This window comes from Chinchilla lanigera, unplaced genomic scaffold (genome assembly GCF_000276665.1).
Source record: "Chinchilla lanigera isolate Chin_1 unplaced genomic scaffold, ChiLan1.0 scaffold00004, whole genome shotgun sequence".
In the NCBI taxonomy this organism is placed as follows: Eukaryota; Metazoa; Chordata; class Mammalia; order Rodentia; family Chinchillidae; genus Chinchilla; species Chinchilla lanigera.
In genome coordinates, this window is record NW_004955405.1 from 19,323,068 (window position 1) to 19,349,158 (window position 26,091).

The following is a 26,091-nucleotide window of genomic DNA, read 5'->3' on the forward strand; positions in this document are numbered from 1 at the left end:
TTGTCTATGTGGTAACATATTTTCCTACCAATACTTACATGCTAAAATAAATGTCTTTTCAGTCAGAAAGTCAACAGACAACTCTGGATCAAATATAAATAAGGGTTGGAGAAGTGGGAAAACTGGCACATAATGACATGTCACTTGTTCATGTTGATGATGTTCATGTTGTTGATGACTAGTTATCTTGAATGAGACCAAGAACTTGAAAATATTTAAAAAGCATTTAAGCAACTGCAGCTGGAAAAAAGGAGTTCTATACATTTGGGCAATTTACTAAATGTTGTTCAACTACAATCATTTTTTACATTATATTCACTTCAAAAAATTCAGTTTTTCACAGAAACCTGCATGCAGCAACACTGATAGCTCATGCTCTTACGTGAGCACACGTGCACAAACACACATGTGCGCACACAAACGTGCATGCACACACACACACTTTCCTCTTAACATGCACACCTTCCTTCAAAGCAGAAAAATTCAGGAACATTTATTGAAATTCACCGTATTTTATTTGCTGCCTGATAGAATAAAAATAAACACAATAGTCAACATTCCTGTGTCTTTGGGAAAACGTTTTTCTCTTTTAGTTACATTATACCTACTCTTTAAGGAGACAGAATGGGTTTAGTGTATTTTCTGAAAGACCCCATCAAAACTAATTTGATTCAAAAGGAAGAGTGAAAAAGTAACAAGATACACTCAGAGGAGGGCAGGTGCTGGGGATGCACAGGCGGGTGTGGATCGGCTGCCAACACGCCCATGGGTAGAGGCAGACACCAGGTCCAGAGACTACAGTAATGAGCAACAGGTGTTAAACCAGGCTAGCAGGGCACACGAGAGTGGGCTGGGAAGAGGTAGTACATCATAACAGGCAGGTGCAGCAAGGCTACTGGGAATGCTGGGACTGGCTCCATGCAGATTCAAATAAGGTTAAGAGACTGGGAAGCAGGGCCACAGAGTTAGGATTAGGTAAGGCAAATTATACAGAAACATGTCTCATACTTTTTTTTTTTTTTTACTGGATTGTGCATACTGAAAAAAATCTAACTTCACCAAACAGGATCCGTATTTGACTTTTAAATGATATGCCACAAAAACTAGCAGTAGACATTCTCAGGATGTAGAATATTCTGTACTCTAGCTCTCATACTTATTATATAATAAGGCAGGTGATTATTACACCAAGACACCAAGGAAAACACAACTATGTGAACATCTAAAGCAAAAACCCAAACACACAAGTGAAAACCTCACAAATTAAGACATGGATACAAATTTAATTCCAATAATAAATTATTTATAAAACAAACACTATTTTTGAGGGAAATAATTGATTTAGCCTAGTGTTTACTTGCTGTATGTTTGTGTGATGGCTCGGATATGGTGTGCTCCCCAGGTTCACATGCTGGAAACTTGGCCTCCATGCTGTAGGGTTGTTGAAGAAGAACCTTTAAGAGATAGGCCAGTAAAAGGTGATTAGGTCATGGAAACCACTTTGGAAGGGATCAATGCCTGTCTCATACGAATGGGTTAGGTCTCACTTGAGTAGATTAGTTTTCTAGAGAACAACATGCTATGAAATAGACCACTCCGTGTACTTGGCCTCTTCTGTACAGAGCAGGTTCTTTTTCCACCTCTCTACTATGTTGTGACACAGCCAGGGGTCCCTGGTCAAGATGCTGGTGCCGTGCTATTTGGACCATCCACTCACCAGAAATGTGAGCCACACAAACCTCTTTTCTGCATATAGTATCTAGCATCAGGTGTGCTGTTGTAGCAATACAAAAGGTTCTAAAACGTTTATACTTAAATGTACAGTGTGAGTTTCTATTGACTCTCAGGTTAAGAACGAGAAGAAAGAATTAATGTTTAAAGAATTTAAATGATAACTGGCAAACAATAGTCAATACATGTGGTAGTTATCATTATATTTATTGTATAAAAAAATTTGGACTTTAGAATAAGTAAATTATGACTTTGTTTTGTTTGACATGGTATTCCAAAATCCATGTGGTAAAGAAGGACTTTACTAAAAAAAAAGGGATTACACATGTACAGCGAACAGTTCCATTTATAGTGTAAATAATATCTATTTTTACTAATGTGAAATTATTTATATGAACTTTTTGAGGAAATTTCTACTCACTAAAAGTCAAAGTTTACTCCTGTGTGATGTAAAAAACAAATACTGAAGATTTAATTGAATATATCACTTAATAAATGAGAACCACATGTCGCTTTTTAATTAGTTGCATTTAAGAGAAGTAACAAATAAATAATCAGACTTTCTCATTATGACTATTGCCTGAATGTGTTTAGTTCAGCCAACTCCAATTGGTGTACTATGATTTAGTTGTTACAGCCACATTTATGTCTAATGTTTAGCAATTTTACTAACAAACATAGTCCTACTACAAATTGTTTTGAGTAGAGGACATATGAAGGCCCCATAAGGATTCTAGGAAATTCTACCCAAAGTTGAAGAATTACTTTCAAAGAGAGGAAATGAGCATTGTGTTGTCCACTGATGTAGATATGCATCTTGGGGGCCAATCACTCATAAAAACTAAACAAATACCAAATAGTTATACAGTATGTGACAAGGAGTAATGCTACTTCATCTCAAGGAAGACGAAGGAAAGTTTTGATCATTATCTCATTCATTCATTCCCTTGCAAAGATTATATGTATCTATTTTAGACCAGGTAATCCTCTGTCATCTAAGGTGATGATTATACAGTTCCTGCCCTCTGTAGTTGGTGATGTGAACACATAGGCATTGTAGGGCAATGTGATAAGGGCCGAGTTATAAATAATCACAGAACTAGATACTGTAATCAATATGAGGTATATAAAAAGAGACAGTTGTGAAAAGTGGGTACAGTGCGATGATCCATACTCCACAAATAGTCTCCTTGTGAGTATCTTTCCTACAGTCATGAACTTTGAAGTGGGAGCATATAGGACACAAAATTAAGTGCTTCCAAGCTTTCTGTGACTCATGTGTCATAGCTTTTCCTCCAGATCTTCTTCCCAAGGAAGAAAACTATTTAAAAGAATTGCAAACTGTGTGCTGATTTTCAAAATTTTGTGAATTTTGTTAGAGTGTTTGATGGAAATTTAATGGCCAATTTTGACTTCAGAGTCACTTTACAACAATACTTTTCCCCTTTAGCCTTTCTTTCCTCCTCTCTCTACCTCCCTCTCTCCTCTTCTCCCTCATTCCTCTCCTCTTCATTGTTTCTTTCTTCTCTATTATTTGCCTTTACTCTAACAACTTTTAAAAGCCCCAGAACACCGGGACAGTCCAGTACCCACTTGTGAAGGTGGGATTAAATTACCCTACCCTCAGAAAATTTCATGCCAATCTTGTTTGTTTTTGTTTTTCTTCCAGTACCAGGAATCGAACTCACAACCTTGCACTTGCCAGGCAGGCGCTTTGATTCTGAGCTAAATGCCAGCCCCCATGCTAATCGTATAAGATCCTACATGACAACACTTCATTTTTTTTTTTTCCTTTGGTTGAAGGTATTGCTAAGACAATATATTTCTGAAACTCTTTAAGAAACTCAGCACTGCCAAAAATAGCATTATGGCATGATCGTTTATCCCAAAGCTGATTTTAACCATCTCTTTCATCTTCAAACAATAACTTATTCCATTGAAAAATTATGGGATTTTCTTCAAAGTCAGAAAAAACAATAAGCTTTTCAGTGAATTGTCATGGCTAAGATTAAAGAAAAAATTCTCAGACATTTATTAGAATTTTAGAAAAATATTTAAACTACCAAATCCTCAAAGAAGTAAAAATAAAGTTTGGACACATGAAATGTCTAGTTATTTTAGAATCTTATATAAAAGATTACAGAGAATCTGGAAAGGACTTAGTTCTTTTCTAAAGAGTAGCATATGCTCTTAGTGCTGTTACAGCATAACACAAAACAATTTAAAAGACCAAGCCACAATAACTGATCTGAACAAAATGGTAAAAAGAATATCAGAACAACCAAACAACACTCACTTCACATATGATTTTTAAGCATAGCAACCACAAAATAATTACTGCCTTCTGGCAGACTTCAAGGGTAAACACTTCCAGGAACAACAACAGACTGCTAAAGCTGAGCAACCCTTGAATCTTGCATTCTTTCTTTGTGATGTGATGTTTCTCACTAACCCAAAACAATAAGTGTCACACAAGGAAAGAGCTTGTGCCATGGAAAATTCATACCGCTTCACGGTCCAACTTCATTTTATGACTAAACAAATGTTATACACATTGGTGGCCATTCCTTGTATTATTTGTTTTCTTGCCTGTTAATCCTTCAGTGGAAGGTAGGCTGACCCCAAATAAAAATTAGCAAGAGATACAATAGTCATTCTCTGCTACCCAGGATGTGTTAGTGCTACCAGTCATGGCTGTGAAGTGGACTTGGTGTGTGCAATCATAGCTCTCCATTGAAGAAAGGAAAAATCATTTCTGTAAGAAATTTCTATTCAGGCACCCACTGGACTTCCTCAGACCAGGTGTGTGAAGGATGCAGGTTCAAAAAGGAAGCATTGGCGTGGAGTTGTTGCTGCCTTGACAATTAGGTACTGATTGAGAGAACAAACTGATTTTGTTTTTTTCATTTTCCAAGAGGTCAAGCTAATGTGTTCTTCTGTGAGAGTGGGTAATGGAACAAGTGGTCAACCGCGCCAATGATTCCGTGACATGTGACATGTTTTAGGGTCTTGTTGTTACATACTCCTCTGAACACAGAAAGAATGTCCAACATGAGGCATATCAGAGGGTTGGAAAAACCTTAAGTCACTACAACAGCTGAGGGAAGAGAATAGCTCTTTTGAAAGAAAATTAATAAACAAGGTCAAACAGACAGTTGGTGTCAATTCCAAGAGGACCTGGAAGTGTGAAGCGGAGCTGAGGAAACACATTAATAGAGCCTTTGTATGAAAAGAACATACTTTACCAAACAGCCATCACAGGAGTCATGCATGTCACTGTCCACATTAAAGATTTTGCAGAAACAAATGCATTATGGGCTATGTAAACACCTTATTTGATGGCTTCAACCAGCATATGCTCATCTATTTTCTTGGAAACAAGTTTAGAGAGAAATTCTACCCCCACCTTATGTGTTAATTCTTAACCCAACGCACCCATGACTTTGAGAAAAGAAAGACCTAAACTAACCTGTTCCTTGGTAACAAAACTTTTGAAGTTAAAGTGTTTCAAGCTTTTACCCTTTTTTGGTAGCAATTTCATTTTAAATTAAGTCTTTCTATTCTGTCAACCAATACATGAACAGTAATAAAAGCCAAAAATTTTCTTTTACCCTGTTTATTATATCGGACTGAAAAATCATTAAAATTGATCAAAACTTTGATGTATACCCCATTTCCACTTTAGGAGATATTATAGGGAATGGATTTATTGATAAAGCCTTTCTCCATAAATGGGTTGTATGAAATAATCTGTTAAACTTCACTGTGATTCATACTAATAAACCAAAAACATCAGTATAATTTATTAGAATTTAATTTGTTTCAGCTTATCTAAATTACAGGAACCATTTTAAAAATTGCTCTTCGTAAATATTATAGAATGTCTTTTCCCAAGTTCTCTTATGTAGAATTTGATTGGCGTTTTAGTTGCTGTATTTTCTTCATATTCATCAATCACTTTTGCATTTAGACATTTCAATAATTTTAAAAGAGCAAAATTTTCTCAAAACAGAGAAGGCCCAGTTGAAAAAAACTTTCCTATAGGCGAGCTATTGTTTTGGGCTGCATGTTCAGAGCATCCATGTATTGGTTTAAGACACTTTCTATTTATTGCAGTCACTTTTTCATCTCTAACTCTCTGCTACAAGGAGTTTACAAGTGGGACAGAGTGACTGGGGAAAGATAGGGCACGTGATCATTGTGTGGCTCAGGTCTTCAGTAACGTGGTCTCTCTGCTCCAGTTTTGCTTTACCATAGTGCACTATCATCTCTTCCTATCATGCTCCTCTCTGTTTACGAATAATGAAATATGCTATGTATCTTAAGCATCTTAGTTTGGACATCTTCTTGTGCTATCTGGGATAGGGTGCCTATACATAACATTGTACATGTGAAATACTATTTTATATTATTTCCTAACAGGACAGAATAAAGGTCCAAATCTCAGCCATTAGCCACCAATACTGCCACTTGGCCTTGCACCTAGGAAAAAAATGGAAGCTATCACTGAGTTCTCAGATAAACACTCAAGGCTCCCTTAAGTTATATTATCCCTAGAATTCTTTTCTTTTGGTCACTATAAGGTGATTCAGAATAAGAACTTCTTTGTGGTTATATAACTCGCTGCTATAGGAGCCAGAGATTAGTTCATAGCATGTGATCTTGGGCAACTAATACTAAATATTCTTTATATTGCTTTACCCTGCTTTAAAATAAACAGAATTGTATAACATACTTGTGAAGTATGTTATGACTTATTTTATAGAGCTGAATAACACACAACTTCACAATATAAAATATAGACCTATATTGCTTACGTGCAACAATTCTTGAACATCAAATTGCTATAAATGAAGTAGCCTACTTCTCATGATAGATTATACCTAAGTATAAAAAATGTTTTTTTAGGGCTGGGGATATAGCTCAGCGGCATAAGCGCCTGCCTGGCAAGCACAAGGTTGTGAGTTCAATCCCCGGTACCTAAAAAAAAAAAAAAAAAAATGTTTTTAAAAAAATTTGAAATTGTTTAACAAGAAGATTACACTTATGTTGTGAAATTATACAGTTAGGCTTTTCTAATATTCCAACAATTATCCCAGATTGTGAAATCAGGAAAGATGAATTTTAATATGATTAATTTTTAAAGTAATCAGTGACGTGCTGGGCATGTAATGTCTATATGTAAATGGTACTGAATTATATGCAATTTAAATGTATTATACTTTTGGTATCTTTCTATCAACTAATAACCTAAAATCTAACATATTATCCATACCCAAAAATATCTGGGTTTCTCATAAAATGTAGGGTATGTTTGTGTAAATAATTAAATAACTTTTTTCAAAACTAGTAGAGAAGTTTTATGGAATAATGTGTTTGTACAGTGGTGACTATTTGTCACGGTAGGCCCTGACACAGGTATTAAAGCACCAGCCATTTTGGGCAATATGTCATAACTAGCCCGTTGGAGGGCAGTAACAAAATACTTGGCTAACCGTCCTATACCAGAGACATCTGTTTAGCGTAGCAAGATAGTATCACCAGACGCTTCTACAATGTGGAACATGTAAATATCACAATTCATTCATTTTAAAAAGATCTAAATAACATAGAGTAATTATTTCAAACAGGTTGGCTTTGTTAAATATTAGTTGTATGTAACATCATGGAAAATGTTTATGTAGTATTTTAAGTGAAAAAGGTCATGTAAAATATAGTATTACAGTTACACTAAAATGAAAATATGTAATATAAAACATTTTACAAAATTACATGAAAACTTATTCATGTGGAAAAAGGACAGAGGCTGATTTATTGAGTAGTAAGTTAGTGATTCTTTTCTTCAATTATAGGTTAAATAATATAAGACTAATTCATGTTGAGTGTTTGTTTAGTATGTGCTAGACACTTTCAATAAAATGTTTTATCGTTTGAAATAATTTTATTTAGTTATGTCATTTTAATATTACAGACTAGTCAATAGAAACTTAGCAAAGTTACAAAACTTCTCCAAGGTCAAATGATTCATATGACGCAAAGTTAGCTTTAGATCCTCTGTTTAACACCAAGCCCCATACTTATAATCATAATAAAGTTTTTTTTAAAAAAACTTACTTCATGCATTCTACACTCTGTAAATTATTATTTATACCTAGAGATATGGGAACATAAATGGTGTTTTTTTTGGAAATTAGATAATCAGCTCATTCTGATTTGCCTGGGATCTTGTTTGTTAGTTTTTCTGCCTCTCTCGGTTTTCCCAGTTTTAATGCTGAACGTCAGGCTCACCAATTCCTAAGGAAATCTGTGGCATTTTGTCCCTCACAAGAAAGGAAAAATTCCAATGGCTCACAGATTTTACTCTCATTAAAAATCCTAAAAGAAAGGGGCAGGAAGGGAGATACAGAATGATGAAGAGGACTTCATTTTTTCTTGCACCAAGGAATGAGTGTTCCGTGGATAAAAGAGATTTGTTGCCTGCTTGCCTGGAAATTATACCTAGGAAATAAGAAAGAGTAGCCTTTGCACAAGTCATTTTGAGGCGACTGCATGACAGGAACATAGGCTTTTGGGAACCTGCTTTTACTGCATGGGAGTTGGGAGCAAAAGCAAACAGTAGAAGAGAACTTTTTCTGAGGATGTGAGACTTTCTGCTCCCCCTTCCTTCTCCTAGACCCACTTCCCTGGGGTTGTAATCACCCGGAGCCCTCTCTAGTTGGGGCCTATTTCTTCACATAGCTCCTCATTCCTGCTGTATGGAAATTGCAGAGGGTTCGCCTTTAATGTTTTTCTTTTTCCTCTGCTTGGTTTGTGCCCCTCACCCACGTCCCTTGAAGTGACTCAAATGTTCTGTCAGTCTAAGTGCAAAACTATTTTTATCACAGTGTTTGGGAATCTCTGGGCATGAACTGTCTGCAGATTAGGTAAATTACAGGTGCACAGATTCATGTTACTCACTCAGTGGTCACGAAATTAAAGCACAACATACCCCTTCTGATCTGTGCCTTTCAGTCAATAGGTGCTGTCTTCTACTCTTTAGGCCCACTCGTGCCCTTGTTAGCTGACCCTGCTCTCTGCATGGTAGCTTTGTTCTGTTTATTCTTTCTTTCTTCTCCCTTTTCTCCTACCTCTATCCTCTTATCTTCTCCCTTTCATGGCTGAAAAAAGTATAATCATTTTCTGTCTGGTTCTCTGTTCTACTTTCTCAGCTAAATGACTGACACTGCTTTCTTTGAACCGAGCTAGATAACAGTGTAGCCATATCCTCTAGATGTAACCCACAAAAATCTCCTCAGCTTCAGAAAACTTTCATTGTGTCTCTGTGTCTATTTCTCCCTTGAGCTCCATCCTTAAGGTCACCAGTCTGGATGTAGCGGTCTTCTAAAAGCCTTCAACTTTGCTCCCTAGAAAGACCAGCCCAATTCCACAAGAACTTCTATGCGCAAACTATCATTCTTCAAAAATTTCATCAGGGGAGGAGAATGGGATATTTTACCATTATATCCTTCAAGAGGGCTGTAGTCTTTTTTTTTCAAAATTCCTAACACAGTTATCACTCGTGTGACACTTACCTAATGTCATTTTCCCCTAGAAAACTGAAAATGTAATAAAGGAATAAACACATGATATGCTATTATAGTCCCTAGTTCTAGTATTTTTTCTTCAGTAATACCATTAATACAAATGTTTACCTTTATCTTAAATATCTTTCTTACCAAATTTAGGAGATTTTTGGCTTTGTTTTTGTTTCTCAACAAATTCACTGGGGCTACTTCAATCAGAGTCCTTATAAATTAAGAAGAAAGAGAACTGATAGTTTTGGAGTGCATATTCCATATCATGAATTCTATTTTATTTTGTGCTAACAACAAGCCTGTAATATATATACTGTTCAAGGGATTGATCTTTCATAAAACTGAAACTTGGAATGTGTGATTCAGAATGGCTTGAACTTAGATTCTGTCTTGACCCAAAACTTGATTCTCTTTTTTACCACATCTGCTACCTTTCTAAAGGCTCCTAGCTAAATGCTGCTGTTCACTGAGCCAAGTCATGATCCTTTTCTTTTCACCCTTTCTACACTGAGGAACGGGACCCATTCAACCTTTCTTGAAATGATAAGTAGAAAATTCATTTTAAAATAATTAAGCATGAAACAAGAATAATACAATGTAAACTACTTAAATTTTTTCAATTCTATCACTTACTAGTCTCAGATTTCATTAAGAATGAATTCTAGGCTCTTGAAGTGATTGATTAATGACAATGTAATTATTGCTGTATTATTATTTACTTTTTCTACAGTTTTAAAAATATATTTGATGTATTTCAAGCTTGTAATTGTCCAGGTTATGTCAGTGTGTTTTGACCACTTGTCAAGATCTGTGTCTCCCAAGTTCTACTGAGAAATAATGTAATTGCAATTACAGGCATCTCACATTCTGTAAACAGTTTGAGTTCCAAATCTTCACTAGTTGGTTGTTTGGAACCAGAGCATGTTTTCCTATTGACCTAATTGAATAAAGGATGGTTATTTTCCAAGCTGGTATTTTCTTGCTTCTTCACCTCAGTCCCCTAAACAAAAAAAGGGAAAAGCTCCCTTCAGGGAAATACTAATACTAATCTTTCTGGCCTGAGTTCTAGACCATGTGGGGAAGGGGAAAGGAGACTTGTAATTTAATACACAGCAATTCAACAGATGACACTATCTGTGAAGCTACTGTTAGCCTCCCCTAACTTTTTCCTATTGTAAATCTTCTTTTTCTACATTTCTCTAGTGGTGGCACATGAATAAAAGAATAGATGGAAAGGGGAGGGTCTTCTGATTCTATAGTAGGTTCATGGCCGGGCCTGGTGACGCACGCCTGTAATTCCAGCACTCAGGCTGAGGCAGGAGAGGTGTTGTGAGTTTGAGAACAGCCGAGACTACAAAGTGAGCTCAAGACCATCCTGAACTGCATAGCGAGGCTTGCCTCAAAAAGACAAAGCAAAGTAGGTTCATGATGTGCAATCTCTTTAATACCTACTGGTAGCTCTAAAAATCAGTGGCAAGTCTATGAACGATAGTGCCTTAAATATTACTTCTATTACTCAAGCCTCAAAATCCTTTGGTAGTTATTTTTCTTGCTTCATTTTTCTCTGGTCCTAATAATTGCATTAATAAAGAATTTTAATAGAGTATACTCCTGAAATTTAGTTTTAGTTGATACATGGAAAGCATAAAATGTTACATATTAATGGGGAACCATATGATGTTTTGATACGTGCATATATTGTGTACTGTTTAAGTCAGGCTAAGCATACTGACCACCTCATACAGTTTTTTATTTCTCTATGGTGAAAGCTTTTAAATCCTTTCTTGTAGCTTTTGGAATCTATTCTACATTATTGCTATCTGTAGTCACCCTCCTGTGGGACAGCATACTACAACTTCTTACTCCTATAGAACTGTCAATTATTGCCTGTAGACCAACCTGTTCTTATCCCTCCTTACCCTCTGCTCTCCCCAAATGTGCCACGTTTTTGAGTAATTTCACAGTCAAAAATTTTTTGTTTATAACAACCTTGAAAATACGCACATCTTTTGGTATACAAATATTATGGATGAAAATGTAAAGATTTGAGATATTAGGGTTTTCTAAGAACCCAAAGGGCAAAAACAACCATATTGAAGGTCTCCCATATTCTGATTCTTGGACTATTTCTCCCATGTTTTATGTCTGTCAATATCATGCCTCCCTGCAGATTCCAAGTCTATAAGGAGAGGGATTATTACTTTGCTACATTATTTTTAGCAACCAGGACACAATCTAACTTTAGTAGACACCAAATAAATGTTGAGTAAATGAATTTCAGTCATCCTTATCTTAATAATTTGCACAATAATCCTATATAATTCCACTGCTTCAAAAATAAGTTTTCAAATTGTTTTCATATTTATGAGAGAAAGGAGAAAGTTTTACTAAAACCAGAAGCTCATTTTCCATAACAAATGTTAGATTATAAACCGAGTCACTGAAGCCTTCCATTTATTTTCTGCCAGCAAGATCACTGGTAGAAATGGAATAATATATCACAAAAAATATACTAGCTTATTCTTGTTCTTCCCTGTGTTCCATACCCATTCCAAAAGTGTAAGGATAGTCCTTAGACTTGGTAAGGAATAACAGCTACACAATAACAAAAACAGACAAACAGCCAAAAGTGTCAAAACTTAATAGTCAAAGTCTGTGGCTCAGTAGGGATTGTGAAGAAAGGATTTTAGAATAAACAACTTGAGTTTAACATTTGATGAGTTCCTAAATTATCTGACAGTTGACTTCTTATACTACCTTCACTCTAGTTTTTAAAAACGAAGCCGTGGGGAACATAGTCTATAATCATCACTGCTTGAGGTAAAATAATAAGACCTGCTGCTTTCCATCTTGGTTTTTAGGCACTGATTCAACAGGCCAAGGCCAAGGGTGACTGTCTTCCCAAAGACCACTTATCAGTGGGAGGAATCTTTCCAAAGTTCTAAGGGAAGATATAAAAGTCAAATAAAGGGACTGAAAGGATGAAGACAACAACCACCAAAAAAAAAAAAAAAAAAAAAAAAAAAGGGGAGAAAAACCTCTCCAACAGCTGTGCTTTCTTTTCTGCATAAGAATTTTTCTTAACCTTGACATAGTTTTATGCAATACATGATAACTAATGTTCATCAAGGAGCTATATGCTTCACATGCAAGATATTGTTTGAATCTCTGCCAAAACTCTATGAGAAACTGAGGCTTACTACTTAGGGAAACATAAGTAGAAGTCAATCTAGCTAGGACTAGGACTTGGAAAGAGCTACAGAGAAACTAGGGCCCTTACACTTCAGCTTGGCAATATACTGCCTCCTAAGGAACTGTGTGTGTGTGTGTGTGTGTGTGTGTGTGTGTGTGTTGGACCATAGACAAGCTGCAATCAAAAATTCTACTTTCTTGCTTGTGCCTTGATTGCTACCTTTCTCCTGTAAATCCTACTAAACAACTTATACGCAGTCAATGAGCAGAATGTGGATGACAAAATAGGGAGCACCCAATGAGTACGATGGGACAAAACAGAAGGCCCAGATACGTACTAATATATATATATATATATATATATATATATATATATATATCAATAGCTATGGTGTGAGTCTTGTCACTACAAGTATTTTTTAAAGAAGAGTAATTACACATACTGTATCCTATCACCTATCTCAGCCTGTGCATCTTATGTCTTCTACTGCTCTACCATGGAAGGAAGCAATTTAAACTGTGGTTGCCCTTCTCCAAGTAAAACAAACATAACCATAGAAGGATCTAGAAAGTCAGAGAGTCACTTCATACAGTAATATGGGATGTGAGCACCCGTCAACCACCCCACCAGTTCCCAATGCATCTTACAGCCTTAGTAAAAGAGAGGAAAGAGATTTACCTGCTTCTATTGAGGCTGAAGCCTGAAAGTCATGTATAACTTTTGAAGGACTGTAATGGTTTTAATCACAGGAATAGCAACTTTTTGACAGGCAGGAGAGAGAAAAGAGCCACACGGAACCACACTGCAAATATTAACCAGGCTATTTTGGAGCAATGGCTATTGCCTTTGAAATCTTTCATCATGACTCTATACTTAGAATTCTGATGAGCTCAGGGGGAGGGGAAGGGGACAGTGTTAATCCCCAGTTGTTTTGAAGTTGTCCTGTAAGCAGGTCTACTGTCTAAACTGTCCCGAATGAAAACATTCGATGCTTTGTTTAAATTATGCGATTCTATGTATTTCCTCCTAACCTGTTGCTCACACAGACAGTCACATTGCTCAGGGAGGTGACACTTCTCAGTTTTCTTTCAAACTAGACGTTCTAGAGAGCAGTGACTGTAATCACATTGGGAGACTGATGCTCCATGACAGCTAAAAGTTGGATAGAGTTTCAGGAGCTACTATATATAAAGCTAGGTCGCCTTATGTCACCGCACTAATTAAATGCCATCTGGGTGGTTCCTCTGGGTTTTTGAGTCCATCACCCAGTTCAGATCCAGTCAGAGGCCAAGGAGGAGAACATGATGATGGACCTTTTTGAAACTGGCTCCTATTTCTTCTACTTGGACGGGGAAAATGTTACTCTGCAGCCCTTAGAAGTGGCAGAGGGCTCTCCTTTGTACCCAGGGAGTGATGGTACCCTGTCCCCCTGCCAGGACCAAATACCCCCGGAAGCTGGGAGTGACAGCAGTGGAGAAGAACATGTACTGGCGCCCCCCGGCCTGCAGCCTCCCCACTGCCCCGGCCAGTGTCTCATCTGGGCCTGCAAGACCTGTAAGAGAAAATCTGCCCCCACTGACCGGCGGAAAGCCGCCACCCTTCGCGAGAGGAGAAGGCTAAAGAAAATCAACGAGGCCTTTGAGGCACTGAAGCGGAGGACCGTGGCAAACCCCAGCCAGAGGCTGCCCAAGGTGGAGATTCTGCGCAGCGCCATCAGCTACATTGAACGACTGCAGGACCTGCTGCACCGGCTGGACCAGCAGGAGAAAATGCAGGAGCTGGGGGTGGACCCCTTCAGCTACAGACCCAAGCAAGAAACTGTAAGCCCAGATGCTGCCGGGCAGGGAGCGCAAAGGCTGATTGAAGGGCTTCCTGGGGCCTTCACTCAGCTGTTTGCCTGGTTCCTTCTCCCTCCCCCTTTCTCGCCTGCCCCTCCTGCTCTGTAAGGAGCCCCCAGTGACCCACGAAGACCAGGTCTCTGCAATAGGCAGGAAATGCGTACCGGCCCAAGGAAGCAGGGGAGACAACCCCAGAAAGCACCCCTTCCCCAGGAATTTCTGTTTCTCTCCTAATCTTCTGCTTTGGTTTTCCCGCCAGCTCGAGGGTGCGGATTTCCTGCGCACCTGCAGCTCCCAGTGGCCAAGTGTTTCGGATCATTCCAGGGGGCTGGTGATAACTGCTAAGGAAGGTAAAGTAAAAGGCAGAGCGCTGGGCCTAGACGAGAGCATCGCGGGAGGGAGCCGGGGTGCTCGTGCAGGGCCAGAGGGGCCCCTGGACTGGTGAGCGCGGGGCGCAGCTCAGCTCCCGCCCGGAGAGGAGCGCGAGCTCCTGAGCGCTGCCTCAGCGCCTTTCGGGGCGCAGAGGGTCGGATACTCCTTGAGCGCTATGTTCCTGTGTGTTTCTTTCTGTCTTTAGGCGGAGCAAGCATTGATTCGTCCGCCTCGAGCAGCCTTCGATGCCTTTCTTCCATCGTGGACAGTATTTCCTCCGAGGAGCGCAAACTCCCGGGCGTGGAGGAGGTGGTGGAGAAGTAACCGCTGCCGCAGAGCGCTTGGACCTTTCCGCCCAGGGGCAGGAAGACCCCTCCGCCTCATCGTGTAGATTAGATCACGTTGCATTAATATTTAGGAACTCAGATTTCAGCGTTTTTGAAAGGGACAGAGAGACCTATTCTCAAAGAAACTGTTGTGCAGATTCAAACGAAAAAGGCCTTTGGCTTCGGGCTTTTGTTCTTTGGAACCTGGAGTGGCTTAGGTCTAGCACCCTTATTTTTGTTGTTACTGGCTTTGTTATGTATTCGCTTTTGTTACAGTGATTCTTTTGTGCCAATACAAAAGAAGTTCATTCCTGTCGAAATGGAAATGTTTAATTTTAGTGGTACTTAAATGTATTTTTGTAAATAACCTTAGTACTTTCTTTTTTATGTAAACCTAAGAAATATATTTTAAACGTGGAATGATGAATTGTATATAAAATGTGTGAGGATCCCGGTATTGTAATATTAAAAAATAAGTTTCTATATGAATAAAGTTGGTTTAAATTTGATTCAACTGAGAAAATATGTCTATGGGAAACAATAAAAAGGAGAAATATTTTAATTTAGACACAGCAAAAGCCCATTTATTTAAGTGTTCTTTTTCATGCTGACAAAGGCAGCATGGAATGAGTTCTTTTTTTCTGAATTAAACTGGGCACGTCAATATTTCAGGTAGATCTCTCACTTAGGATCGAATGTAAAGAGTATTCAGAGGGAAGCCGTAGTTTTTCTTGTGTCATCATCTTTTCTGTTCTACTGTTCTATACACTGGCAGTCTTGGTAAGATTTACACACCCAAGGTTGACAAGATTCAGTCTAGCAAAATCTTACTGCAAGAAATTCCAAGCAGAAGTCTTTGCTTATTTCCCTATATGGTCTTCAGTCCTGTTAGAATGAATTGTTCCCTCTTTGACATTCCAGGTTGTTCCCCAGGGTAGTCTGCAGTACTCAGGGGCCACACTGGCCTCCTCCCCTAGTTTTCTTGAACTAGACTGGTCCCTGGCAGACCGGAATATCCTCAAAGTCTCTTGGGCTTGAGTTTGTTTTCCAAATAGAAAGATAAAAGAAGGGAGCAATCTGTCTCTTGAGGTAAGGGCTTGCTTCATGAGAAGGAAGGGTTAAATGGCTGAAGGGAAGAGACAACAACAACACACATGAAACCTCTTAGCTGGGCCAAACAGCAAAGTCCCGGAGAGGCTGGAAGCCGCAGGAGTTCCTCGCCATGAGGATTTTACAACGTGTGCCAGGTTTGTTTATCTAGTAACTTCAGGAAGAAACGACCACCAAGAAACGCAGTGGGAAGTGAAGCAGAGGACAGGAGCAAACCATTTCTTTGGAATTACCACATCTCTCTTACATTCCGTAAATCATTCCTTTACTCCCTTCCCCTATTCCTTAACTTCTACTTTCTGTTTTACCCCACAGCTAGGCTTCAAATCAAATAGAGTTTAGCATTCTGCAGCCCAGCCTTCCTAGCCTTGCTTCCTTGCTTCCTAGCCCTGAAATTGCTGGACCTTACTATTTATTGCACTCCACAGAAGTTTCAGAAAGTACCACAGACAGAAAGTACCCTGCAGGTGCCCAGCTATATCTTGCTCCTTTCTCAGGTCAGAAAAGAATGCCTGTTCCTATGGGTAATACAGATTAAGTATCTGAAATTCTTGAAATCAGAAGAGTTTCAGATTCTGCAATATTTGCATAGACATTGTGATTAAGCATCTCTAATCCAAAAATCCAAACTCTGAAGTGCTCCAAAATCTGAAACATTTTGAGTTCTCTGGAAGCAGTCCAAATGTTTGTATTTCAGAGTATTTCAGAATTTGGATTAGGTATGCTGCGCCTGTAGTTTGCTTTATTAGCATATGGATATTCTATTTATTCTGAAATACTTTCAAATTGCAGACGAGTTCCTAGAGGAAACAGACATTGACATATAATCCCTTTTAAAGGCTTGAGAGAGGCAGGTGAAAGGGTTAGTGAATCCAGCTGTTGAGCTTCCATGAAACTGACTGCCTGCACTAAATCCAGGCTGCTATTGTGTTGCCTTGGACTAGTCACTTCCCAGTCCTTCTTAGTCAAGTGCCTGGCTCTTGGGGTTGTGAAGATTCAGTGAGATAACACATGTAAAGTACTAAGCCAAAGAGGGTACAAATAAACACAGGATAGCAGCTCTATTTTTGCATTAGTAAAACTCACTGAACCATTGAAAAGTTTTTCTTCCATCAAAGGCATGATTCCTTCAACCTGTGCTGGCTTTGGCTGGAGAAAATATTGATAACAATGAGAACAAAGATAACATGAATGACCCAGTTTTAGTAGGTGTTGTATTAACTCATAATCTTACAACAACCACCGAGACAGGTACTGTTACTACTTCTACTTTAGAGGAGAGGATTCCTTGGAATAGAGAGGGCCCACCATCTGCTAAGTAGAAAGCCAGGTCTCAGAGCCAGGCAGTTATCAATGGCTGAAACCTTCTTCTCCCAACTGCCCTGATCCCCGAAAGAGAAGCTTTGGGACGTTAGGAGCATTTTATGTTCTGTAAGATAATTTGGCTCACTCTGAAGAAAATCTCTTTTCCCAAGAATGACTAGCTACTTGAACTCCAAATTAGAACAATAGCTTTCTTTGAGAAATAAATGATAAAACACTTACCAATGAAATTATCTCACCAAAATGTGTGTGAAATATCTGAATGCTGTGTATCCTCCATTAACCATGTATATTACGCACGTATGAATTTTTTCCAGATTATCAGTAAGGATTTGCCCTAAAATGTATAGGTATGTACATACCTATAGTTTTAAAAATCAAATTTATTACATAACTGAAATAATGTATCATAATTGATTAAGCTAACTCACTTTCTTTATGATTGTATTTATATGTATAGTAAGTTTTGTGTTACAAATTGTTCAGCAGCAGAACTTTTTATCAGTTCACGGATTGCTTGCTGATGGATTTTATTTGGTCTTTGCAAACCAAATCCTTTCTATCTTTCTTAGCTAGGTAACTTGAGAAATTGTTTGGAGTAAGTTTGCCTATGGAAGTCTCTTCATTAAATAGAGAAAATATTTCCCAAAGACTTCATGTGACCTCCCCTGCCGTAGCTGACATAGGACTTTCCAATGAAATTCTTGGTGTGTTTGCAATTAAAATGTTTTTGTTTGATATTAATGATGATAATCTTTACCAAGGCCAAAGCCAAAACAAACAGGGCTGGGGAAGTAGAAAATCAAGCCATAATGACTTGGTAAAGATAAACAACTTGGAATTGAATCGAAGCCTCTTTCCAGAGCTTTGTATAAAATTTTCAAGTATAAAATAATAGGTTGTTTTCTGTTATATCATTATAGAAGTAATTTATAGAACAGAAAGTGTTATTTCTCAAACTAATTTTACTCATCATATATAGAATATTGAGTTCCAATTTTGGACTTTGTGGAAATTTCTTCTAAACTCTTTTCTTTTTCATTTTTCTTCTAAACTCTTTCATAGGCTCTTAGGGTTGGGGGAGTGCAGAAATTCAGTGTTTCCAAATACTGTTGAGGGTGGCAAAGAAAATTTGGGTACTAAAAGTGACCTTATGCTCATTAAGACATTATTCCTTAAACTTAGAAGAATTGACTATCTGTGCTACTCCCTTTCCTCATTTCAAAACCTTCCCTCCCACAACACTATACCTGAACATTCTTTTCAGTGCTTTACTTTGAATATCTCACTGCTTAATCCAATGCATTAGTAAGTTAGCAATAATTTGGTATTTCCTCCCACAGGTCTCTCTAGTCATTCCCTCAAATTAATTACACTTACCAAAAACAAGCAAAAGAGAAAAAAATCCTTGGTCCTAGAGGGTTCTCTGTGTTAAAAGCTACTGTTTTGTACTAGTTTAGAGTCACTCTGTGAGAAACAATGGCTATGCAATGTGCTGGGGCAAAGATAATGCTTTAAGAACGACTACTTTCTCTACTCTCAAGGCTGCTAAATGTCCTTAGTCCTTTGATCTCTCTTGGGAGTCTCTGAATTCAAGCGGAGGCCAATGTCTTCCTCAGCTGTCTTCTCTGCAAATTCTTCCAACAGCTCTGGCAGGTACTAATATGTTTACTTAGGTGTGCCCTGTTCTCAAAGCTAATAGCAGTTTGAAATTGTTTAGCACATTGTGAAATCATCTATACTAAGCAGAACTCTCAAGAATAACCCTCACTGTCCAGCAGTTGGTAAGAGTCTGCAGGTAGGGGCAGTGAATTGAAATAGGTTAATCCTCCTATGTGTATTTGGTTTCTCCAAAAGAATCACACAGCATGTTCAATAATGCAGAATTCCTAGTCTGGGCAAAATTTACTACAAAAAATGATAAGCATCATTTTGCTGGTGTGAACTGTCCACCCTTACCTATTTTGTTTTGTTTGTTTTGTTGTCATAATGGTTAAACCAACATAGATTCTGTTAAAAGAAAAAGTTGATGGTCACTTCAAGGTCATTACAATTGAAAAATATTTGTAAGTTTAAAGTGTTAGAAAATCAAACATGTGTCTGTTCTTGCTTACAATGCAAAGCTTAAAAATGTAAGTAAATAAATTATGCATCTTCCTCAGGAGCATCTTGGTGCGACTCCTTTACAGTTCTGGGTGTGGCTATTTTCTTCCCCTCCTCTGTTTACTTTCCTAGAAGTGTTAGAGTGGTATTTCTAACAACCTGTTTCCATGTTAAATTAATTGGAGTTTTCTCGTATGTAAGATTCACTGTTTTGAAGGAAAAGTGGGAAGCAAATTATAATATATTCAGTAAAATCCAATCTAGTCTGTTGAGTAAAATAGGGCACGCTGACAACTTGTTCATCTTTCTAAAAGCAAATTTTAATTTTCCCCATGCTGCTTCATTCAGTTTCTCCATTAAAAACATTTTGTCCATGTGGCTCACCCAGTCAGTTCTCCACTATTTTCTCTAAAAATCTCTCCTGGGGAAAGAGTAGAGAACTAAGCCTGAATTGGAGTCTCCTGTCATTTGCAGGCGCTGGTTGCCTTCCTTCTTTTGTACTGTTTCTTGCTTTTTGAACTCTTTCTGCTCCATTCCCCGACAACGGTTTAAAAGTTTGTCTCATTTTTTACTTTGGTGCCCTGAGAGCCTATTTTCAGCACTTGAGTCCCAAGGGCCCTCAGCTCAGGACCCTGTCCCCCTCCCTTCTCTGGCTGGTCTCATTAAGCCAGGCCCTTGTGTTTTCTCGGCTTCTTTAGTTCCACTGGCCCCAGGCACTCTGGTAAATTTGTTTTGAGATCACCTTACCAAAGCCAGCCCTAACCTCTGAGAACACTGCTCCTGAGTGACAGTGTCTTCCCAGGCACAGGAGCTGAGGGCAAAAATGTCCAGGAGCCAGCTTTTTGTGAGTTTCTGCTCTGAGCTCAAGGCTCAGAGTCTGAAGTGATTGAAGAAAACAAACGAAATCACCTCTAAGAGCATGATCTTTAAGGACAAGCACCTAGTTTTCAATCTATTGTGACCTGGGACAAATTACCTAACCCTTACAATTTTTTTTTTTACCCTCTTAAAATATTGTGTCTGCTTATAGTTCCTACAGAGTTCCTTGAAGGATTAACTGAGTAAGTACATAGAACGGGTTAAGGAACAGTGTTCAGCAAATAGAAAACTCTCAACAAATAGAAAACTCTCAATATCTGTTGGCCAAAAGGACTGGGCACAAAGCACCTTAAATGTTTTCAGAAATTAGCTGGAAAGCAGACAGAAACATAACCTCTGTCTTCTACTTCAAGGGCCAAGTTTATTTGTGTCCAAATCAGAATTCTGTTTTATTTTCTCTGGATGTACTACAATGGACTACACAGGAGGAAAAAAGTGGCTCTAGGACTGCAGCCTAGATAGAGCCTGTGAGACTTGGCTGAGAATTCCTGGGTAAGCCTATCTTCCCACAATGGCATTTCAGAGGGAGCAATGTGCAGTGCTTCAAATTCTTCCACTAGTGTGGTAAGGACCTTGAGTGCTCCAGGAACTTGACTTTTTCTGGTGTGTCCCTGGGTACTGTATTCATTTCAAAGGCATATACTGGCAAATACAAATTACCTAAATAATTTTTAAACAAAGTACAGATGATTAAGCAGCCACTTTGTGGGAGAGGGCGTCTGCTTTTCCAGGGAAATCCTTCTCAGAGATGACAGAACTAGAGGGGATGGAAGAGAAAGAATGCAGGTAGAGGACGGAATGCAGGTGTGGCTGGCAACCCGAGGACTGACACTGTCACTCTCCTACCTCTGGTTTCCTGTACCTTAACTTCCAAATGATTGCACACAGAAAAAGTTTCAGCTACTTTTGCCCCTGCAGATGCGAGGTCAGCCAAGAGGGAAAATAATTTTGCAAAATAATTACTCAACACATCTCCTTCCCATCCCAAATAACTTCAGAGCCACAATGCTTATTAAATTGGATGAGCCAGGCAGAAGTGAGACTATTCCCTTTTCTTTCAATGGGGACACAAGCTGCAGTCCCAAATTCCAGAATGTTTGTGTTAAACTTAAAAATTGTTTTTCCTAAGTATAAACGGCATCTCCCCACACCCCAATGGTCTGAAAGTGGGTCACGGGTGGAGGAGAACTGATAAAAGCTGATAAATACACTCTTTTACTTAAATGGAAGCCTTCCCCTCTTCCTTTCTACCCACCAAAGTTTCAAAGACTCTGCTGCGATTGCTTTTCTGGAAGCCTTTTGTCACCAACGTGTGTGAAGTCACTCTGGGTTGAAGGAATTGGAAATTTTACACTAGCGGGGGATGCTATGCCAGCAGCTGGGATGCATCTGTAACGGTGTTAGTTTGCCTGAAAGCAGAAAATTAGCGACCCCAAACTAAACTCCAGCTTGGCTGTTTAGTCTGTAGAAATAATAGAGTGGGGCAGAGAAAGAGGGAGAAAGGAAGCCGGAAAAGGGGTTTGTAAGCTAAAACTGGGCTTCTTCCATTGCCTAATTTTTGCCTTAGAGACACTTTCCTTGGGAACTTAGGCCGACTCAGGGTCTAGCAGGACTGACAAAGCAGGAGGGACTCAGCAAATACCAGCCAGGGAAAAAATGAAGCAGGAGAAGGAGCGCTCCCTGTCACCTGGCCCTCTTGAGCACACCTCCTTTTAGATGCTCACAGTCCAGGGAACCCTATTTTAGGAAAAGAAAGCTTCCCACCCACTCTCAGAGCCTATGACATGACAGTCTGGTGAGCACTCTACTCTTCATAATCCATACAGAATAGATTTTAACAGACTGTAGATGAGCTTCATGATTGAAAGCGCCACTTCAAACATTTTTGCAACCATTTTCTAGCCCACAGAATGAAAAAAATTCCTGAGGTAAGTTTCATGAAAAAGAGAAGTAAACCCTCTAAGAATAAAGTGATTTTTCAGGTACAAATTTGAGAGGGCGCGTCGACTTTCTTTGTCAGCTGACAGTGCAGAGTAATAATGAATAGTAATAATTACCATTTATTACTACTGTTGTTGCTATTGTAAATTGTAATTGCCACAAGGTGCACTATCCTCGTTCCTTTTGTTTGTGCCACTCTTAAGCGACCCATTGGATCAGATTATCCGCAGCATGCCGGTGAACAGGTTGGAGAACCATCCCGCCTTGTAGAAAGGCAGTAAAACCATTAGCGTCTGGGGGCCAGTAAGCAGCAAACGTCTTTGGAGGAAAGGCGGAGGTTTGCCCAGACAGCCCCGCGGGGGTTGCGGTGCGATATGCTAATGGTGCCCGGCCGCAGGGGCCAGCTCCCTCCCTCCCCCACCCTCCCACCCCACGAATATATAAAGAGCCCCAACCCCAGCCGCGACCCAGGCCGACAGGCGTCTGCCCTCGCTAATTACCGGAGAAGCCAACCGGGCTCCCGCCCCCGACCTGCCCCTGTTTCTCCCTCCTCTCTCCCGCTGCGGCCCAGGTGCGCGGCCTGCCCTTCTGCGGGATGGACCTGATGGACGGCTGCCAGTTCTCGCCTTCCCAGTACTTTTACGACGGCTCTTGCATCCCGTCCCCGGAGGAGGGTGAGTTTGGGGACGAGTATGAACCCCGAGTGGCTGCCTTCGGGGTGCACAAACCGGAGCTGCAAGGCTCAGACGAAGACGAGCACGTGCGAGCGCCCACGGGCCACCACCAGGCCGGGCACTGCCTCATGTGGGCCTGCAAGGCGTGCAAGAGGAAGTCCACCACCATGGACCGGCGGAAGGCGGCCACCATGCGCGAGCGGAGGCGCCTGAAGAAGGTCAACCAGGCTTTCGAGACACTCAAGAGGTGCACCACGACCAACCCTAATCAGCGGCTCCCCAAGGTGGAGATCCTCAGGAACGCCATCCGCTACATCGAGAGCCTGCAGGAGCTGCTGCGGGAGCAGGTGGAGAACTACTACAGCCTGCCGGGACAGAGCTGCTCGGAGCCCACCAGCCCCACCTCCGACTGCTCCGATGGCATGGTGAGCCACAGCGCTGGGGCCCACTCTCCGCTACCCCAGTCTTTTCTAAAATTCCTCATTTCCCCCTTTAAACCAGCTGTAGTGTAGTGGAGGGGTTGTGGTGGACGCAGTTGCTGAGTTGTTTTAAGAAATCTAGAAAGGTGTCAGGAATCTACAAAGGCGTCAGGAAACAGCTGTGGAATAAGACTAGCTTTGACTTCAGGTTCTAGATGTACATCGTAAGAAAAGGTTGGTGAGTGCCAGAGGCGGCTGTGCATGAGAGATCAGTTGTTTTCTCCGTTAGTAAGCTTGTTTCCCAAATCTACCACCGGTGGACACTGCCGTACATTAACATCTCAGGGTCCCTGTGCCCCTCCATTCATAACTTACTGGAGACACAGGAATAGATCATGACCCCAGTGTCGCTTTGCTGAGGGCTGTCTGGGAGGCGATGTTGATGCATTCTTTTCAGAAGGCGTTCGCTTCAGTGCTGCCAGGTTTTAATGTGTTTTTGCCCTGGGAAAATATTCTCTCCCAGAATTAGTGTAGCTTCCTTGGACTCCAATCCATTTTACATGGTTAACCCAGTGCGCGCTGCTGTTGAATTCCACCCACTCTTCCCTTTGCTGCTGTTCTCCCCTGTGAGCACTGAGTTTGACCTCAGCGCCCTGGCAACTCCGAGAGGGATAACCAGTCCTAAATCAAAGTAAAGAAGGTGATCGAGAGTGACCAGTTTAAGGAGCCGGTGCACAAGCCTGGCCTTGACGTAGGTCAGAACATCTTTTGCCGAGACCTGAAAACAAACTTCTTTTGTGTCTTGTATTATAGCCTGAATGTAATAGTCCTCTCTGGTCCAGAAAGAGCAGCAGTTTTGACAGCGTCTACTGTCAAGATGTATCAAATGGTAAGAATTGATAACTTCAGAGGCATTTAAAGAATAATTCAACCACATAAGTCACTGTATCAAAGTGGAATCTGTTCTTTCAGGTGAGATTGGGGAAGAGAATGAAAGTGATGATTTATATGATAAAGCTTCAGAGTAAAGTAAACTCACATATTTTGCTCCAAAACTCCTAACACACACACACACACACACACACACACACACACACACACACTTTGGCTTGAAATATTATCGGGGACTACCACATGCACTCCTCCACCGCTGGGAATTGTTGATGTTTGCTGTAAACTTCTACATCAGGCTTTCCATGGCCCCCTGACCTCTGGTGTCAAAAGAGCTGACCTACAGTTTAAGGGGCAAATAAGCTCGTCTATCTGGGGATAATTTCTTATAATGCTTTTCTCCTTGTGTCATTAGTATATGCCACAGACAAAAACTCCTTATCCAGCTTGGATTGCTTGTCCAGCATAGTGGATCGGATCACCTCCTCAGAGCAACCTGGGTTGCCTCTGCAAGATCCAGCCTCTCTCTCTCCAGTTGCCAGCACGGATTCACAGCCTGTAACTCCAGGGGCCTCCAGTTCCAGGCTTGTCTATCATGTGCTATGAACTAGTGCCCAGTCTAGATGAGTTCTGCTGGGACAGCCTGCTTACACAGGAGGAAGGAGGCCCAGTATGAAGACAACCTGTATATAACGATTCCTTGTCAGTTGTAAATTTGTAAATAATATCTTGCCACTTTATAAGAAAGTATATTTAACTAAAAGTCACAATTACAATTAATATTTTCTCTTCTGCCCCCTCTTTTTCACTTCTTTATCTCCATCTTTGCCTTCTTTGCTTCAGATACAAAGTTTCAATAAGACTGTTTCTAATAGGAGGCAATTTATTAAATGTAACCTGTTGCAATGCTTAACTTAAATATATGTATGTTTTATAAATATTGTTCATCAAAATATTATCTCTGATATTTAGATATTTTCTTTTCTTTAAAACATTTTAACATCTGAGAATCAATTACAGGGAATTTTAAATATATTTAACAGTTGTTTTTTTCTTTAATCTTTTGGTTATATTGTATTAAATAAAAATATATTAATGCTGACTAGTGGTATACATTTTGATCTTTTCTTACAAGAGATGCATCTTTTTAATGTAAGCACTAAATAATACTTTGTGGATAATTTCAAGATATAAGAAATTTTGGAAATTCCACCATAAATAAAATTTCTTACTAAAAGAAAGATTTTGGTTCTTGACTTTTTAGAACACTCCTAAGGGAATTAGCAGTCATTAACATGATCTTTTTAAACGTGGGTTAAAAATGTAGAGATGACTTTATAGATAAGTCTAAATGTCTATCATTTTATGTACCTAATTTAGGTCCCGTTAATGTCACAAATGAAAATATAATATTTCCATTTAAAAAATATTTTGAGGGATGCTACTAAATGAAAAAAATTTCTTTTATCTTAGTATTGTACCATATATTGTCAAGTCATGTTTGTGTAAATTCCAGGGAAAAGTTATTCAGGACAGTAACACATGTTTCAGCAAAAAGATCATTCAATATCACATCATCTTAATATCTACAATACTTTAGAAATCATGAGTTAAGACTTCTGTAATTTTTCTACCTGACAAAAATATCTTGACATATTAATACACTAATATTATCATTTGGGGCTTTTTTGTATTGTTAGAGTGCCAGCATAAGAAA

General features: G+C 39.5%; 2 protein-coding genes and 1 long non-coding RNA gene across 3 annotated transcripts in view; 2 read left to right on the forward strand and 1 right to left on the reverse strand.

Moving 5' to 3' along the window:
- LOC102021620 overlaps positions 1–13,298 on the reverse strand; it is a 47,490-nt gene extending 34,192 nt beyond the window's left edge. The window contains exon 1 of the long non-coding RNA XR_001235414.1: positions 13,177–13,298. This is a non-coding gene — a long non-coding RNA (uncharacterized LOC102021620). The remainder of the gene's footprint in view (positions 1–13,176) is intronic.
- A 432-nt stretch (positions 13,299–13,730) lies between these two features.
- Myf6 (myogenic factor 6 (herculin)) lies at positions 13,731–15,543 on the forward strand. Its single transcript, XM_005374366.2, has 3 exons — positions 13,731–14,318; positions 14,596–14,686; positions 14,914–15,543. Exons 1-3 carry the CDS (start codon positions 13,800–13,802, stop codon positions 15,030–15,032), a joined length of 729 nt encoding a protein of 242 aa, XP_005374423.1. The 5' UTR covers positions 13,731–13,799; the 3' UTR covers positions 15,033–15,543.
- A 7,332-nt stretch (positions 15,544–22,875) lies between these two features.
- On the forward strand, positions 22,876–25,386 carry Myf5 (myogenic factor 5). Its single transcript, XM_005374367.2, has 3 exons — positions 22,876–23,489; positions 24,297–24,372; positions 24,790–25,386. The coding sequence occupies exons 1-3, from the start codon at positions 22,986–22,988 to the stop codon at positions 24,978–24,980; spliced, it is 771 nt and encodes a 256-aa protein (XP_005374424.1). The 5' UTR covers positions 22,876–22,985; the 3' UTR covers positions 24,981–25,386.
- The last annotated feature ends 705 nt before the right edge of the window (positions 25,387–26,091 follow it).